The sequence below is a fragment of the Hydra vulgaris genome, chromosome 12 (genome assembly GCF_038396675.1).
Source record: "Hydra vulgaris chromosome 12, alternate assembly HydraT2T_AEP".
Lineage (NCBI taxonomy): Eukaryota > Metazoa > Cnidaria > Hydrozoa > Anthoathecata > Hydridae > Hydra > Hydra vulgaris.
The window spans coordinates 52,780,001-52,797,500 of NC_088931.1; the positions used below are offsets into that span (position 1 = coordinate 52,780,001).

Genomic DNA, 17,500 nt, shown 5'->3' on the forward strand with positions numbered 1-17,500 from the left:
TTACAAAATATTTTTATGATATTACTTCTAGATCTTTTAAGCAATTACCTCTAGACCTGATTTTATATGTTATTACCTCAAGATCTGATTTTTTTAAGTATTACCTCAAGATCTGATCCTTTACGGTACTACCTCTAGATCTAATCTTTTAAACTATTATTTCTAGATCTAATTTTTTATGCTATTACCTCTAAATCTGATTTTTTATGTTCATTATTAAAAACTGCATTTTTGGAAAAAAAAAATTGCCCTTGATATAAATCTTTTTAAGGCTCCAATAATTACTGCCATTGAATGTTGGAAAATTAATATTATTTGCATTTGTGTGAGTTATGGATGGATTTTGAAATCATAGTATGAATTAATTGTTTGCTACTATTCTCTAAAATGTTCTCCTTCCTTTTGTTCTTTTTCTTAATAGTGGAATTCTATTTATTTAAAAATTCCAGGAACTTTTCATAATTTTCAATAAATCAAATCACAGATGACCATCATATACATATCTTTTGTAGAAATATGACAAAATTAATTTCTGCAAATTCATCTAACCATCTGCAAAGTATTGTAATAATGACTTCATGTAATAATTACTTCATGTAATAAGGATTTCATGAAATAACGACTTCATTGACAAACAAGGAAGAGTAATATAACTTTGTTTTCATTAAAAGTTTGTTGCATAATTGAAAAAATAAACTTTTAGAACTCTAAAGTAAGTACCTTATGGTGAAAAACACTGCTCCCATTGAATAATTTTTATCTAATTTTTGAATTTTTATGTTTTAAAGTAGTTAAGATAAGAAAAATTGAAAATCATATCACAGTTTTACTTTATGCTATTTTGTATATTTTACAAATTCGTTTTTCAAAATTATATTAATTTTCTATTATAACTAGATCTTATTTCTTATATCAGTATTAACTTCTTAGACTTTGAATTGCAAATATATATATACATATATATATATATATATATATATATATATATATATATATATATATATATATATATATATATATATATATATATATATATATATATATATGTATATATATAATTTTTTCATGTCTAAGTTATTGAGTTTTAAAAAAAAACTATTTCGAATTTTTGAAAAGACAAAATTGCAGTATTTAAAGTAGCTTCTTTAAATAGCTGGGTTTTTTTAATTATAAAATAGTTCTTTATTATTTCATTATTTTACTCACTATTATTGTTTTGACACATTTAAAACTTATAAATATTATAAGCTTTAAGTGTGCACCCTCAAATATTATACTTGTAAATATTAGTGTGTAGAGGATACACACTTTTAAGCTTTTTAAAAACAATATCTTTTTAACTATTGACTTCAATGTGTGGTAAAAAAAAAAAAACATAAAAAACTATGCTGTGTTCCTATACAAATATACCTGTACAATTGAGCAGGGGGCGATGTGAGAGGAAATAACTGAGTTATTGGAGCAAAATACTGAAACTTATGAGGCATTGGTAATGGCAATCCATCTCCTTTTAATAGATCAACTTTTATAACCCATTGATATATCCACATCTCTGAAGAGCCTGCAGCTTTTTTTTGTTGCTCAATCAAAGCTGCAATTTGACTAGCTTTTGCAGATTCCGAAACTAAATAAAATACAGACAATAAATATTAAATAAATTTCAATAATGGACAAAAACTTAAACATATAAAATAACGGTCATTAATGGACCAAGAAAAGGATTCTTTTATTAATGAAAATTTTTTATATAATGGTAATAGAATAAGTTTTTCCTTATGATGCAATGGTGTCTAGACATGATAAAAATAAACTATTAAGAAGGTAATTTTTTAACTTAATAGATATCTATCTATCAAGATAAAAAATAACCTTTTTATAGTTTGTTTTTATCATGTCTAGTAGAGAAAAATAATCTTTTTTTTCATTATTCTTTGTTTTTTTCTTTTTCTTCTGATAAAAGCAGGTTTGAATTTTTAAAGCAAGTAAGCAAATGTAATATGTATATGTATATAAGTGTGCGTGTATATATATATATATATATATATATATATATATGTGTGTGTGTGTGTGTATATATATTCAGTATCGAACAAAATGAGTGCAACCAAATAATGCTAATTTAGTTTCTTTATATAAAAGTGCTGCATTTTTAAATTTAGAGAAATAACTATGTAACTGTTTAGAGACAAAGTTCTTCAAGTTTTATTCATCACAAAGTTCATTATTTATACACGAAAATTAATAAATTAATCGAAAGAATTAAAAAAAGTTGATTTCCTTCTGGACAAAACAAGTGCAACTCGACAAAATGTTGACCAAGCTGTATTTCGTTATCAATATTTTGTGGCGAATCCTTTGTTGTCGATCACAGCCTTGCATCTTCGAGGCATAGATTCCATCAGGTGATCAATGAAACTTTGTGGAATCGCTGCCCAGGCCTTTCGGATTTGTTTAAACAGCTGATCCTTATTACGAACACCTTCACGATTAATCCTGCGGTTGACGATCTCCCACAGGTTCTCGATAGGGTTGAGATCCGGAGATTTAGGCGGCCAATCCATCACCGATAGGTGGTTGTCTTGAAACCACTGCTTGACTACTTTTGCAGTGTGTTTCGTATCGTTGTCTTGCTGAAAAACCCATTTTATTAGCATATTCCATTCAGCATGAGGTAATATAACATCTTTTAGGATATTTTTATACATGAAACGGTCCATTACTCCATCGTTTCGATGTATTGGACCTAGGCCGTTAGCAGAAAAATAGACCATTACATTGCCTCCACCATGCTTCACGGTCTGCAAACTTCCGGAAGCTTCTGCATGCTTCTGGAAACTTCTGGATACTTCCTTTAATTATTAAAAAACTTCCGTGACATTGACACGGACCAGACTTAAGAAAATGAAACAAACCAAAAAAGTTGCACTTGTTTTGTCTGCTGCAAAATGGCACTTGTCAACAAAATTCTGCCTGTGTGCTGTCACCTGTCAGCTGATTGCTCATGTTATGGCATGCTATGACTCCAGACTCCTGAACTGTTTGCTGTGGTAGTACAGTTCGTTACATTTTTAAGACATGTAAAATTAGGAACACTTTTTAGCATTGTTGGATGTTGGTTGCAAATGTTTTGTCCAATACTGTATATTTATATATATATATATACATGTGTGTGTGTGTGTGTGTGTGTGTGTGTGTGTGTGTGTGTGTGTGTGTGTATATATTTATATATTTATTTTTATATATACACACACACACACACACACACACACACACACACACACACACACACACACACACACACACACACAAATATATATATATATATCAGTCCTTGATACTATTTTTGCATTTTTGAAAAGTACTATAAAACATTTTATTTTAAAAAACTTTAACTAAAAATAATATACTCAATGACCTCAAAATACAAAATTACAAAATTTGTTTTGACAATTTTTTTAAGTTGAAACATTTTTTAAATCGATTTTAACACAAGTTTTGTGCTAAATAAAATTAAGAAACATTTTAAAAAGGTTCATCTAGTTTTCAGTATTTTTATTCTCTCAAGAAACTTGTTTATAAACAATGTTCATACCAAAAAACAAATCACATCAATTTTGCTCTAAAGTTTTTTTATAATAAAAACATTTTTTCAAAGATTGTTAAGTTACAAATTAAACCAGTGTCAGTTAAGTGTCAGGTCAGGTCTATGATCACCCTACTACTGGTAACATGTAACCCAGTGCAACCTGTTTCATGTTCTGCAGCCTTGTGGGATTTGTTTTCTAAGCAAAGGATGTGAAGAAATGTATTTCCTGTCATCAACACTACTTAATATTTGTCATGCCAATAATATATATATATATATATATATATATATAAAGATAATCCCTGATATAAAAGAATTATTATTTTTTTAATTTTTATTTTTAATATTTTAACATTTACTTTTAAATTTTTTTGTGTCTATGTTGTATAAAGCTGGAGGTACCTTAGTTACTGTGTTAGCTCACCTGTAATTTACAGAGGTCATCTGGGTCTTTTTTTGAAAATCGGTAAAACATTTAGCACAAAAAATCCGGAAATTTCCCCTCTCATATTTGTCTTAATTTAACATTAAACTAATGGCTTTCTCAATTTTTTTGAAATTTTTTATCTTTTATGTATAAATAATGAATTGAAAAGTTTAAAAATACATATATTGCAAAAATATTTATTTGACTTGTCTTAATGGAAGACTTTATGGAAATCCGGAAAAACGGATTTCCATAAAGTCTTCCATAAAAACAAGAAAGAAATATCCAGAATTCTGGATATACCCAAAAAAAAGATAATCCCTGACTTTACTTTATATGTATGTTTGTGTTCTGTCTAAACCTCTAGTGCGGTGTTAACTCACATGTTATTATTTGTATGTTTGTGTTCTGCCTGAACCTCTGGTGCAGTGCTCACTCACCCGTAAGTTACATTATGAATGTTTGTGTTCTGTTTAAATCTCTGACCCAGTGTGAGCTCAGTAAATAACTAGCAACTCCAAATATAAACCTACGCTCACCTTAATCTCTAGTATTTTGTTAAATCTAATGTTTTTTCTAATGCTTTTCTAAAATCTTTTTTGGCAAAGACTAGGAGAAACAGATTCTGACTTAAAAATCCCCTGTCTTAGGGCTCTTGATTGACTACAGGCTAGAGATAATGTTTCAATAAAAATACTCATCTTGGGCAGATGTTAACTGCATCCAGCTAAAGTTAACCTGCCTTGGGGCTCTTGGTTGAGTAAAGACTATATATGGTGTTTTGATAAAAATACTCATCTTGGGCAGAGGGCAGGATGTTAACTCCAACCAGCTACTGTCTTGTAAAAGGCCTTCTAAGCAAAGACTTAAGGGGTAAGCAAAAAAATACTGCGAACCAACCTGAACCCCTTCTTTATCTATTAGGCTGGCGTAGATGTAAACCTGTCTTACATTGTTTCCTGCCTAGGATGATGAATGCAGTATCTTCCTGACTCTACTCAAAGATTTTTGCTTGTGTCTTCTTGAAATTGGCTATGCAAATCTTCTAATCTCCTAATGAGGGTACAGCTCTAAAACTCAGTTTAATAGTTCAAAGGCTCGTTGGTAGTAAGGCTTCCCGAACTCTGGAAGCTCTCAGAGAGGCTGATTTCATTAACAGGTGTAAAATACCAGGGTATTAACAATGCCATATTGCAGACTTACTTGCTTTTAGTGAGACTAATATAAATTCTGCAATTCCTTTTTCAGATCTCAGTGTTGATGGATACTATCCTTTGATTCGCAAGACTCCAATAATTACATGCTTGGCTTGGGGATATACATACGCATCAATTCACCTATTTGTCATGAAATCAGGTTGGAATCCTTGACCATACTTTTATGTGCTTCCGCTCAGCACCTCTTTACTCTATCAACTTTTTCTTTATTCTTTATTGTTCTCCTTCTTTCCAAAACTGCACTCTTTTAGATGTAAGTTTTGATCAAACTTACCATGTCCATTTCTTTTGTGTCTGCCAATATTGTTGTTATTAGTGACTTTAATGCTTATCACACTGAATGGCTTGGCTACAATGTCACTGACCATGCTGGCACTAAAGCCTATAACTTCTGAATTTCTCAATCTCTTATTGACAGCCCTAATCATTTACCTTCACCCCTTGATTTATGTCTTGTCTCTGATCCTAGCTTGTGTTCAGTTTCTCCTTTTTCTCCCTTTCTATGGTGGTTCTGACCACAGACTAATCTCTTCAAATCTTTCATCTCATGTTTCCTTTTCAGACTCACCCGATCGCTGCACTACTAACAACTACTCTAAAACTGACAGGGATCCCGTGATTTCCTTTGTGACGGTCCTTGGGCTGATATCTTTTTTCTCTCAGCTGTAAAATGCACCTCCTACGCAATCTCCTGGATTCAGGCCAGAATGGAAGCCTTTACTCCTCATCAGTTTTAAATTAATCCTCATTCTACTCCATGATTTTCACCTTCTTGTGCAGTTGCTTTATCTAATCAAAATCATTTTTCAACTCTCGTGGGAACAAATGGCTATTTATTATTGCAAAAAATCAATGTAAAAAGTGCTGACTCATGCTAAGTTCCATTATTCTCAGTTCACTAAATCCTGTATCTTATCTCAGAAGTTAGGCTATAAAGATTTTTGGAAAATCTTTAACAGAGTCATTAACAAGAGGAGGTCTAACATTTCTTGTGTCATTCATGGGACTGATCTTATTACCTCTCCTAAGGATATAGGAGAACTAATTGCGAAGAACTTTTCTTCTAATTTGACTCTAATGGTTATTCTCTTCCTACCATTTAAATTAAACAGGTTAACCCATTGTAAGACATTTAAATCACTTAAGCTTCCGTTGCTAAAGTTATATTTAAAAAAAAACTCTTCTGTAGAAATGTTCTATAGAAATTTTTTCAATGCTCTCTAAATTATTTAACAAATGCTTGACTGAATCTTGTTTTCTTGCCTTTCTGGAAAATGGCATCTGTGGTTTCAATTTTCCAAAAATCCGAAAAAAACATTCGGACCCCTCCAATTATTATTATCCGATCAGTCTTCTTTCTGTTATTAGCAAGGTCTTTGAGTCTTTGATCAACAAACTTTTCACATCCAATCTTAAACCAAAAAAACTTACTGTCAGACAATCAATTTGGTTTTCGATCCTCTCGCTCTAGGGCTGACTTGCTAAATGCTGTCACTGAAAGATTTTATAGTTCATTAGATGGAGGTGGAGAGACTATGGTTATTGCTCTTGACATATCTAAAGCTGTAGACAAAATTTGTCATGCTGGTCTTCTCCATAAATTTGCTTCATATGGTGTAACCAGTTAAAAAGTTATTGAGATAATTAAATTAATTTTTCTAACCACTTTAACAGAGTCATCCTCAAAGACCAACACTCTTCTTCATTTCTAATAACTTGGGAGTACCTCAAGGTTCAACTTTTTTTTTGTGAATGTATATTTTATTTAATGTTAAAGTATTATCAAGTTTTAGACTATAATTTTTTTTCAAATCACTCGCAGCTTATCTGGCTAATTACCTCAGCACATTAATAACATAACTATTAATGTGCACATTGAATAACATCTTGACATATGTGAAACAAATTTCTACCGGTGTTTCAATGTTTTTAGAAACTTTAAGCTTTGCTCAAATTACTCTCCCTTTCGTTTGTTACAGTGTATAATATCTTTACATATGTTATGTATATAATATCTATAAAACTTCAAAAGTGTTTTATTTTATATTTTAGAAAATTAAAAAAAAAAAAAAATTAAAAAAAAAAAAAAAGTTCCAGAGGTAGGATTCAAACCACGGTGCTTTGCTTTAGAAACTCTGCAAGCTAACCACTTGGCCACACAAGCGTGTTGTCTGAAGAAAATTATTTAACAATCAAAAGACTTCATAAAACGGTAGATAAAAGCTATAGATCAAAATTAAGAAGGTATTGCAATTGCAATACCTTCTTAATTTTGATTGCAAAATTAAGAAGGTAGCCGAAATGCAATTTTCAAGTAAAAGTTAAACTGTAAAACTTGACATAGGTTTAAACATTACATAATTTGAAGTTTTACATAATTTAGATATTTGCATGCACTTTCATTCACATTTTCTTATAAAAAAAAGTGCTGTGAATCTTTCTTGCCTCACCTTGGTTTTAATGTGACCCTTTCTCGCATTACCTTGGTTGCAATGGCTGCCAAGAGTTCTGTGTCAAACATGCTAGAAAGGGCACTACTACTACTACTATTAAGTTCAGCATTATTAAATAGATAATAAACTTTGAAAAGATAAAAAACATTTGAATTTGTTATTTAAGTAAAAGTAATATTACCATTTTCCGAAAAAGACTTTCCAGAAGATCCAAATGAAGATCGTTCATTTCCAAACCGATTTATTAATAAAGTTGAACTGTTTGCATCAATCAAAGTGTTTTCATCCTCTTTGATTCCTTCTTGGGGCTTTTGTGTCAAACTACTTGAATGTGGTGAACTCAACTTGATGGGAGAGAAAAGCTTACTTAAACATCTAAAGTAAGGAGGAGAAGGGATTCGGTCCCATGAGTTAGAAACTACATCAGTAAGCTAAAATAATCATGTTTAAAAATATTACTATAAATCTAATATAAGATTTTGTAATCTCAAAAAAAAACAAGCACAAAACAAGAACAAGCAAGAATAACAAGAACAAGCAAGAATTGTAAATCATCTGAATAAAACATCAAAAAATAGTTTTTAAAAGTTAGAAAAAAAAAGTAAATTTAAAACATTTATCAAAACTTTTTTCAAATTTAACTTATTTTTATCAATTATTCAAGAGGTTATATATTCATTTTTAAAATTAACAAAATATATAATAAAAAAAATCTTTATTTCTCTGTTACATATTGTAATATTAATTTTTTTAAATTATGAAATTTAATGCATTTTGTTGAAAAAAAGAAATTAAGTTTTAAGAAAGATCGAGACCATACTTACTTGCACCCTTTCCCTTGTACACATTTGTACATTTTTGGTAACCCCATTTCTCATACCTGTGTCCATACTTTATCGAAGACTTTTGCTAAATGCTGCCCTGGATTTTGCGGGTTGGATTTAATAAAATATCAAGATAAACAAAAAATATTGCTGGTATTAAAACACATAAACCAAGCAAACTTGTCATAAGTCGATCCTATTGAAGATTTTTAAGCAGTTCTTAAAAAAGAAGTATACAAAGATGGATTGACTGGTGATAATGTTTATTAAAAAGAAACTAGAATCAGGTATTTCCTATGAAAAATGGATGTCATGGATGTAAAAAAGCCATCTTCAATGACATGCACTTTAAAGATTTGACCAATATGTTGCTGTTACAAAAGTAAATTTTTTTTTTTTAATTTTTTTTTAAAGAGAAACTTTTAGTTTTCTCAATTATTATTTAAAATTATTAAATTATTATTTATCAATTTTAAATAAATATTTTTGAAACTAAATTATATATAAAAAAAAAACTTTTTTATTTAACATACATTATTAATAAAAGATCTCTGCAAACAGAGATTTCTTATCTTTTAATGCTGAAAGAAAAATTTTGTGTACCTTTATTTCTTCTGTTAGGTGACAAACAGTGGCTGTACTTTTTGTTCTTGCAAGATAAACACAAATCTTTTTAGCCTAAAAAAAGTAATTTTTAATAATAATTTTAGGAATAATTAATGCTACTCTAAATCTTTATAAAATAATCTAAAATCTGAATAATCAAGCAATTATACATGAATAAGAACAGATGTGCCGCACAACCCTGCCATTATAATAAGGTAGTCTATAATGCGTGCAATGTTATTCTCCCAATGAATACACAAAGATGACCAGCATTTTTCAATTTCTTTGCTGTATAATTCTTCATACTGAAATTTTTAAAAATAAAATGATTTTTTCATTTTAGTTTCGATTTTACAAAAATTTCAAAATCCTACTCTATTGGTTATAGAAAACATTTTCATTGGCTAAAGCTAATATTTTCAAACAAACAACAATATAATGTATATAAGCAATTACTGTGATATAAAATAACAAAATTTATGAAAAAAGTTTGGAACCTTTACAGTCAGATAAAACAAGTTGTTTAAGACCATCTGTGATGCTTGTGATGATCCCCAACCACCACCTTGTAAAACTATTGGCCTTAACATTTGAGTATGAGTGGGAGTACGGATATCATTTAAATCTAATGCTTCTCCTGTTTCTGATGACACAGGAGTACTCGATAATTCAACTAGCTCAATATTTTCAAGCCAAGGAGAAAGAAAATGCAATAAGCACCTCTGTCCTACCATTGTTGCAGTTTCAAAACGTAATGTGATTTCTGAAGACGAACAAGTATATATATATATATACACACTCATGTGTGTATTAGTGATATAACTGTATATATATATATATATATATATATATATATATATATATATATATATATATATATATATATATATATATATATATATATATATATATATATATATATATATATGTATATATATATATATATATATATGTATATATATATATGTATATATATATATATGTATATATATATATGTATATATATATATATATAAATAAATAAATTATAAAAAATATAATTTTTTTTAATTTATTTAAAAATAATAATATTTTTATTCACTTATTTTGAGACCCAGCTTAATATAATTTGAGAGAAATATATTTTTGGTAATATATGGCACCTACAATGGCATCAAATGTCTTTGTGTGTGGCTTTTTTTTTTAATTGGACAAAATAATTGTGATTGTCTTGATCTGCATCCAAAATATTCATTAATCTACTATACTATATATCTTTATATATATATATATATATATATATATATATATATATATATATATATATATATATATATATATATATATGTATATAAAATTTTATAGATTATATATGCCTAATATATATAATTACATAATATACATGTATGTTAATTTACATTACATGCACAACAACTTTATAAAATATAATCCTTTTTAAACTACTTACTTAATTTTTAGCAATTATATATAAAAGCTGCTAGTCTGAAGAATAAAATATATCAAAATACATTTATTAAAAAAAAATTTCAGTTTATTGACAAAATTTTTTGGAAAAACATAACTTTATCATGCATTTTTTAACATACATTACAAGAAAACTACAAATGTCAATATCTTAAAATTTTTATTATAAAAAATAAAACATATTTGACCAACAAGAAATTAAAGATTTTTTTTATTAAACATCTTTGCTTCCAACAAGGCTGCAAGCAACCAATATTAGAGTTGGAGCTGGAAGTGAAAAGATGAAGTTTATAGAGCAAGATAACAATTAACAGACAACTTAGAAGATTGCAAATTTTATGAATCAGGAAAGCAAGATGAAGAAAGTGAATTCCAAAGAACTAATGTTTGAGGAAAATGCCAGCTCCTTTTCCAGAGTTGATTATGCAATTAAATTCACTGTAAAAATAATACTTTACAATGAATAATTATTTTTAATCATATGACATTAGAAGTACAATAACCTTCAGAACCATTAAAACAAATTAACTTTATTATTAAAAGTATACTTTTAAAAACTTTCATGTACGCAATTCTTATCTGTTAAAAATTGCTTCTTATCAAGACAAGAATAAATGGTAGTATCATCAGCGAATAATGCCACTTTAGATGTGAGAATTTCTGGGAAATTGTTGATGTAAATTAAAGAGTATAGGGCCAGGGATAGAACCTTGAGGAACCCCTGAGGTTACAGGATATGAAGAAGAGTGCAGTCCATTGAGGACAACTTTTATGTTATGATTGGAGAGGAAGAATCTTAAAGATGTTACCTGATACACCATAAGAAGAAAACTTATGGAGAAGACCATCATGCCAAACTTTATCAAAAGCTTTAGAAATGCCTAGAGTAATAACCTTAATCCCATCACATCTATCTAATGCACAATAAAACCTATCAGTTATTACTGTTAGCAAAACAGCAGTAGAACGAGAAGACCGAAATTCATATTGATGATCAGAAAGTAAGCTATTAGATTCAAGATGAGAGATTAAGTATTTGTTAAATAAAGACTTAAAAACCTTGCATGATAGGAGAAAAAATTTTGGGATGGTAGTTAGATGAGTCAGATCACTCTCCAGAATTTTTGAAAATAGGCATAACAGATGCTGCTTTCCAGCAGGCTGGAAAACACGCTGATAATCACTTGTTGAACAGTTTTAAAAGTATAGACAGGTGGAATAACAGATTTGCCTTTATTATAGATGCTGTTAAAGATTCTCCAGAAGAAATGAGAGCCTAATTTTTGAAATAATATACAAGATTTTGTGACCTGAGAATAGAGGACTTAGGCATTAGACAAAACCTTTTTACAATGGTTTTTTAGTAATAGTAAATAAACGCCTGTTTTCTGAAGAATTGTTTTGCTGATAGATATGAAAGTAATGGTTACAATTGGATATTACAGCAGCACAAGGAGAGGAAAACCATGGAGAAGAGTGAGGCTTGACTTGGAATCGTTGAGTGGGAATAAATGATTCCATGCCAGCCTGAATCCAACAAGTTATATAAGTAGCACATTTGTCAGCAAGAAGACACAAATCATGGAAAGAGTCTCAGTCAGCTTTATGGTAGTTGTAAGAGGTAGGATGATAGGGGGATTCTGATGATGAAGAATGAGTTAATAGTTTTAGAGAGATCAAACCGTGATCAGAGGCACTTAAGGGCGAATGTGGAAAAACTGAGCACTGACTAGGATCAAAAACAAGACATAAGTTGAGTAGAGAAAGTAAATGATTCGGATAATCTGGAAAGCTATTTGGAAAGTTGACTAATTGCATTAGAGATTGAAAAAAACATTATGAATTAAAGGAAGATAACCAACAGCACTAAGATCACAAGACTGAACAGCTGAACTCAAATTAGTCTCACAAAGAGCAAGTAGGTCTGCTAAACTTTGCAAGAGATAATACTCAACAGAAGAAAAATTACTTGGAAGACCATGAATATTAGCAAATGATAGATTAAGACAACTTGGTAAAAGCAATGGTTTTTTGTGTTTTATAATTTTTGGTTCTTTAGGCATTTTCAAATTTATAAAAGCTCTTGGCTCAAACCTTTACGTATGTATATTAATAATAATAATGTATCTTTATAACTAAACTAAATTCTATAGTTTTGTTGTAAAGTGATAAACAAATGTGGTAATAAAAAATTACTTTAATAAGATATCCTATTAAACACCCAATAAATATTTTCATCTATAAAGACAACATTAAAACTTAATTTTTAAAAATAAACCAAAAAATAAAAACTCAAAGAATACTAATGCTAAGGAAACTACCATTAAAAAAAATCAAATATATCAAACCTGATATAAGAGGCAGTGTAAGCTCTGGATGAGTATATGCCAGATGCATAGAAAATGTTTGGTTTCCATTTGTACACTCAGAAGATCCAGATCGAAAAGGAATCATGTAACCAAAAAAACGCCTAAATTTGTAATCATAAAATTTATTTCAGAACTATCTAGTACATGTTTTGAAAAAAAATGGCAGGCCTTAGTCTACGCTCCTTTTCACACCCCTGAAACCTGTTATCAGTTAGCAATACACAACTTTTGAAACACAAAACGACATATATTTAATTTTGACTGTTCTTTTTTCTAAAAATTTGTCTAAGTATAGACAAATTTTTAGATGAATAAAATAAAATTTTTTTGCTGCAAAAATAAAAGCTTAACATTGGTAAAGCTTTGTTGCAGTAAAAAAAACTAGAAGAACAACAACATGAAAACTATAAGTAGAAGAATGACATTATGTTTTGATATTGTAATATGAAAACTGAGTAGAAGAACGAATTTTTTTTTAAATATTAATTTTCAATTAAAAAGTAGATTATACTTAACATTATGTCATTTTAGTCCGAAAATTATTACATAAAAGTTATATTTATAATAGTTAAATTAACAAATACTAATAATTACTTTTTTATATAAATATAATACTTCCATACTATGTTAATAATTGTAAATTTTTATGTAATTAGTATGTTACTATGTACTGTGTAATTTTTGATTATTAAATTCAAGATCAGTTTATTTATTTAAAAACAACTTCAACAAATTTTATTATTTTATTAATTTATTTATAAACAACTTCAACAAATTAAACTTTATAAAAATTAGAAAAACTTCAAATGTAGTAATGTAACTTAGTAACGTAGTTTCAAACTCTTTTTTTAAAATATAATTCTTTTTCTATTATACCAACATCAAAACAACATTTATATACATTCAGACAATATGATACATTTATATACATTCAGACAATATGATACATTTATATACATTCAGACAATATGATACATTTATATACATTCAGACAATATGATACATTTATATACATTCAGACAATATGATACATTTATATACATTCAGACAATATGATACATAACAATATACCTGTCAAGAATGTAAATAAGTTGTGCTGCTTTTTCACTTATTTCTTGGCATGGATCCCCAGTTTTAAAAATAACAACACACAGCAAAGATATGAGTTGGCATGAATATGAACTAGCAAATAATAAAGAAAAGATACATGTTTATATTAAGCTATATAATGACTATAATAATTTATGCAAATACATGATAAAGGTTATGAAAACTTATGCTAATTTATGTTTAAAATAAACATAAAAATAAAACATACTGTTTACTGAAAACATTAGCTAAAGCTAAAAAGCAACCATTAGAAATACCACGAGTTCCTGTGTAGCATCTATCAACAACAAAATTCAAAAGAGCAGGTATGCTTTCATTATTTTCTAACAGAAGTTCAACAGTTTCTTGACCCAACTTTGTAACATTAGTATTGTTTGATTGAAACATGGTGTCTAATAGTTTATAAAGATAACCATTGGAAACAGTCAAAGCCTTTTGATCAAAAACTTGACCACAACACAACAATGCACACATTGCTTCTAATGCAGAGAACTCTAATTCTACACTATGATGACCAGTTTGGGTTGTTGTACCCAAATTATTAACATTAAAATGTCCGCACCAACCAGCTAGCAATAAAAACAAGTGATGTCTACCTTGATTTCTCAAAAGTGAGCCTTGCATTGAAATAGGTATACTTTTGATCATTTTGTGCAAAAATTTGGAAAAGTTTAATCGAAGCGACATTAAACTTCCATCGTCTTTTTCATTTTCTTGTTCCAGTATACTTCTCATGCCCTCAATATATTCTCCGAGACAATGTAGAACACCTTTATTGTCAGGCTGAGATAAACTGTGGCGAAAGCAGCCCTGCTCTGCATTTGCTGCCATTATTCTAGCAACTTGCAAACGCAGCAGGTCTTTTTTTCTTTTTTTTCTAACACCATCAGTTTTTTTATCAAGTACTTCTCTTATCAGAGGTTGCAACTCTTCTATAAGCTGAGGATGAGCAAGAGGATTGGTTTTTCCAAGTCCAATAACAGCTGCCTCTCTTATTTCAAAAATTTCACTTTTTATTAAAAGAATTGTAGTTCTAAAAATGTCAGAAAGCTTTACAAAGTCAGGAGGAAGCTTGTTATGATCGGTTTTTATATCTGTATCATTAGATGAAATAGAAGCAATTGTAGAAATATTTGAAACTAACACAGTCGGGGGTGGAGCACAAAAAAGATAAATAAGATAATTTCTCCAAAGACAAACATCTGAAAGATTTGGTTGAACTCTTGGTGCTCGAAAAGACATAACAGAAGTTCGACTTTTCATTGAGTCAAAGTCAGCATTAGGGTCCATTGTTGAGTATAAAACAAATATTCGATTATTTATATAGGGCCATGTAAAATGAAACATACAAGAGCAATTTTTTTGACTAAGAAAAACTTTATCAAAGAAGCCTGATAAACAATGTGACCATAAATCTTTGTTAATAGTGTTAGCTATATTGTGTTCTTGCTTTTCAGCAAGTAAAGCAGACTTTTCAGCTAATAACTGTAAATCAATATGTGGCGATAAACCCAGTGAAGATTTATCATATCCAGATACATTAGCAAGTGCTTTTTCCACTACATACACAGCACTATTTTCTAAAACATCTATAACTAGTTCATCTTTGCCTTCATTATATAAAGCTTTATAAAGAATTCGAACTTCTTTTAACAAAGTAAAAGCTAATTTTCTGATCATAGCTTTGTTGCTACAAAGCATTGCTAAAGCAAATCCTTCAGTAGCATGCAGAGTGTGTATAGATGAAAGCTCACTATCTGCCTGTGACTTAGAGCAGTGCATTGACATTTCAAGATATTTATCTGTATTACTTCCTGCTGGCATAGACACTGCATTCCTCCACTGGATCAAAAGCTGTGCAAGCATTCTAATTGAGTTCTCTATAATTTGTGGAAAAGAATCAGGAACTTCTTTAAGAGTAAAATTAATGTAGCCTTTTATTATTTCATGACGATACTCAGGAAAATCAACAATTAACCCTTGTAAAGCTGCAAATGCTAGATTTCTCAATTCCTCATCCACATGAAGTGTTGCTCTGGATATCAGTTCCACAAGCTCTTCTTTTCCCATGCCATCAGGTATACATTTTGGTATAGCAGCAACACAAGTACGAAATAAATCTATTTTAGGTTTACGCTCTCCACTAATAAAATCATTGACTTCTTTGTTGACCATTTGGGGATTAATTAAAGTCATGCTTTTTCCAACTTGGCTATCTAAGGTTTTTAAAATTGTATCTAACGCTCTCCTTACACTAGTGTAGTAAGTGACAACACCTATATTACGTGCAGCTTCTTCTGTTAATTTAGTAAAAGTTTTTTTTACCTTAAGAGTGTTACCAGAAGGTAAATGGCCAATTGTACTAGGCATAGGGGGAGAACCTTCCTTACGTTGTAGATTGTCAGCAATCACTAGAAAAGCACGAAGTCCAATATTCATTCTTTCTGGATTAAGCTGCTTAACAGATTTTCCTATATTTAACAAATCGAAAATAATGTCTTGCATTGCAAAATCAAGCTTTTCCTAAAAAAAAAAACAGAATTAATTGTATTTGCATTTGTTCTCTACAAAAACTATTATTTCAAATCTCATATTAATTCAGTGTTAAAAAGAACTAATCACCTGAGCGATGAATTGAATAATTTTGACAAATATTGTCAAAGGAATGTTTCTTGGTAATACAGTTCTTGAGTTCTTTGGGAACAAGGTATCAACAATGCTTCGTAATCGACTAGAGATCACATAAAAAGAAATTTTATGAATAGTTATACTGATTAAACTATTATACTAAAGACACTTGATTGGTTATAAAAATCAAATAATAAAGATTTGACACTTGATTGGTTAAAAAAATTGAATACTAACTTTATTGTGATAGTATGTGCTTCACATTTGATTCGAATAATATACACCCTAATATAAAAATATTTCCTTATGAAATTTTGTTTTATTAATAACACAACAAAAACATAAATATATTTTGCAAAGTTATTCAGTAGAATAAAGAATATAAATCTAAGAAAATTGTTTAAAAAATGAAATTTTTAGTATCTTTATATTTATTTATAATCATATCCTACAGTGAAGAAGTGATTTTTGCAAAATAAAGTAAATTTTTAATGCGATTTTATTAAAAATATATACTTTTTGTATTGTTTACACAAAATTTATTTATTTCAGCAATGATATAAATATTTTTAAAATTTTTAAAGTTTAAGATTCTATTTGCAAATGATTTTTTATTGGTTTATTAAGAAACTTTTTTCAGCCAAAAAAAAATTTATGTAAATGACTCAAAATTAATATATTTTTTTCATAATATGTGTAAAATAATTGTAAAAACATTAAATTTTATCATATAATAATATTATTTTTTGTATAATATTGTGTAATCCTCAACATGATATGTGATTACAAAAATAATGTTAGTTAGCACTTTCTGTT

At 28.9% G+C, this 17,500-nt stretch overlaps 1 protein-coding gene across 1 annotated transcript in view; it reads right to left on the reverse strand.

The window, feature by feature from the left end:
- The window catches only part of LOC100205062 (protein furry homolog-like), a 94,921-nt gene that overhangs the window by 41,461 nt on the left and 35,960 nt on the right, over positions 1–17,500 (reverse strand). Inside the window, exons 13-22 of the mRNA XM_065813676.1 lie at positions 16,922–16,969; positions 16,679–16,787; positions 14,265–16,579; positions 14,018–14,128; positions 12,926–13,047; positions 9,611–9,876; positions 9,284–9,418; positions 9,111–9,185; positions 7,865–8,114; positions 1,411–1,624 (exon numbers count right to left, since the gene is read on the reverse strand). Of these exons, the coding sequence (XP_065669748.1) occupies positions 1,411–1,624; positions 7,865–8,114; positions 9,111–9,185; positions 9,284–9,418; positions 9,611–9,876; positions 12,926–13,047; positions 14,018–14,128; positions 14,265–16,579; positions 16,679–16,787; positions 16,922–16,969 (3,645 nt within the window). The remainder of the gene's footprint in view (positions 1–1,410; positions 1,625–7,864; positions 8,115–9,110; positions 9,186–9,283; positions 9,419–9,610; positions 9,877–12,925; positions 13,048–14,017; positions 14,129–14,264; positions 16,580–16,678; positions 16,788–16,921; positions 16,970–17,500) is intronic.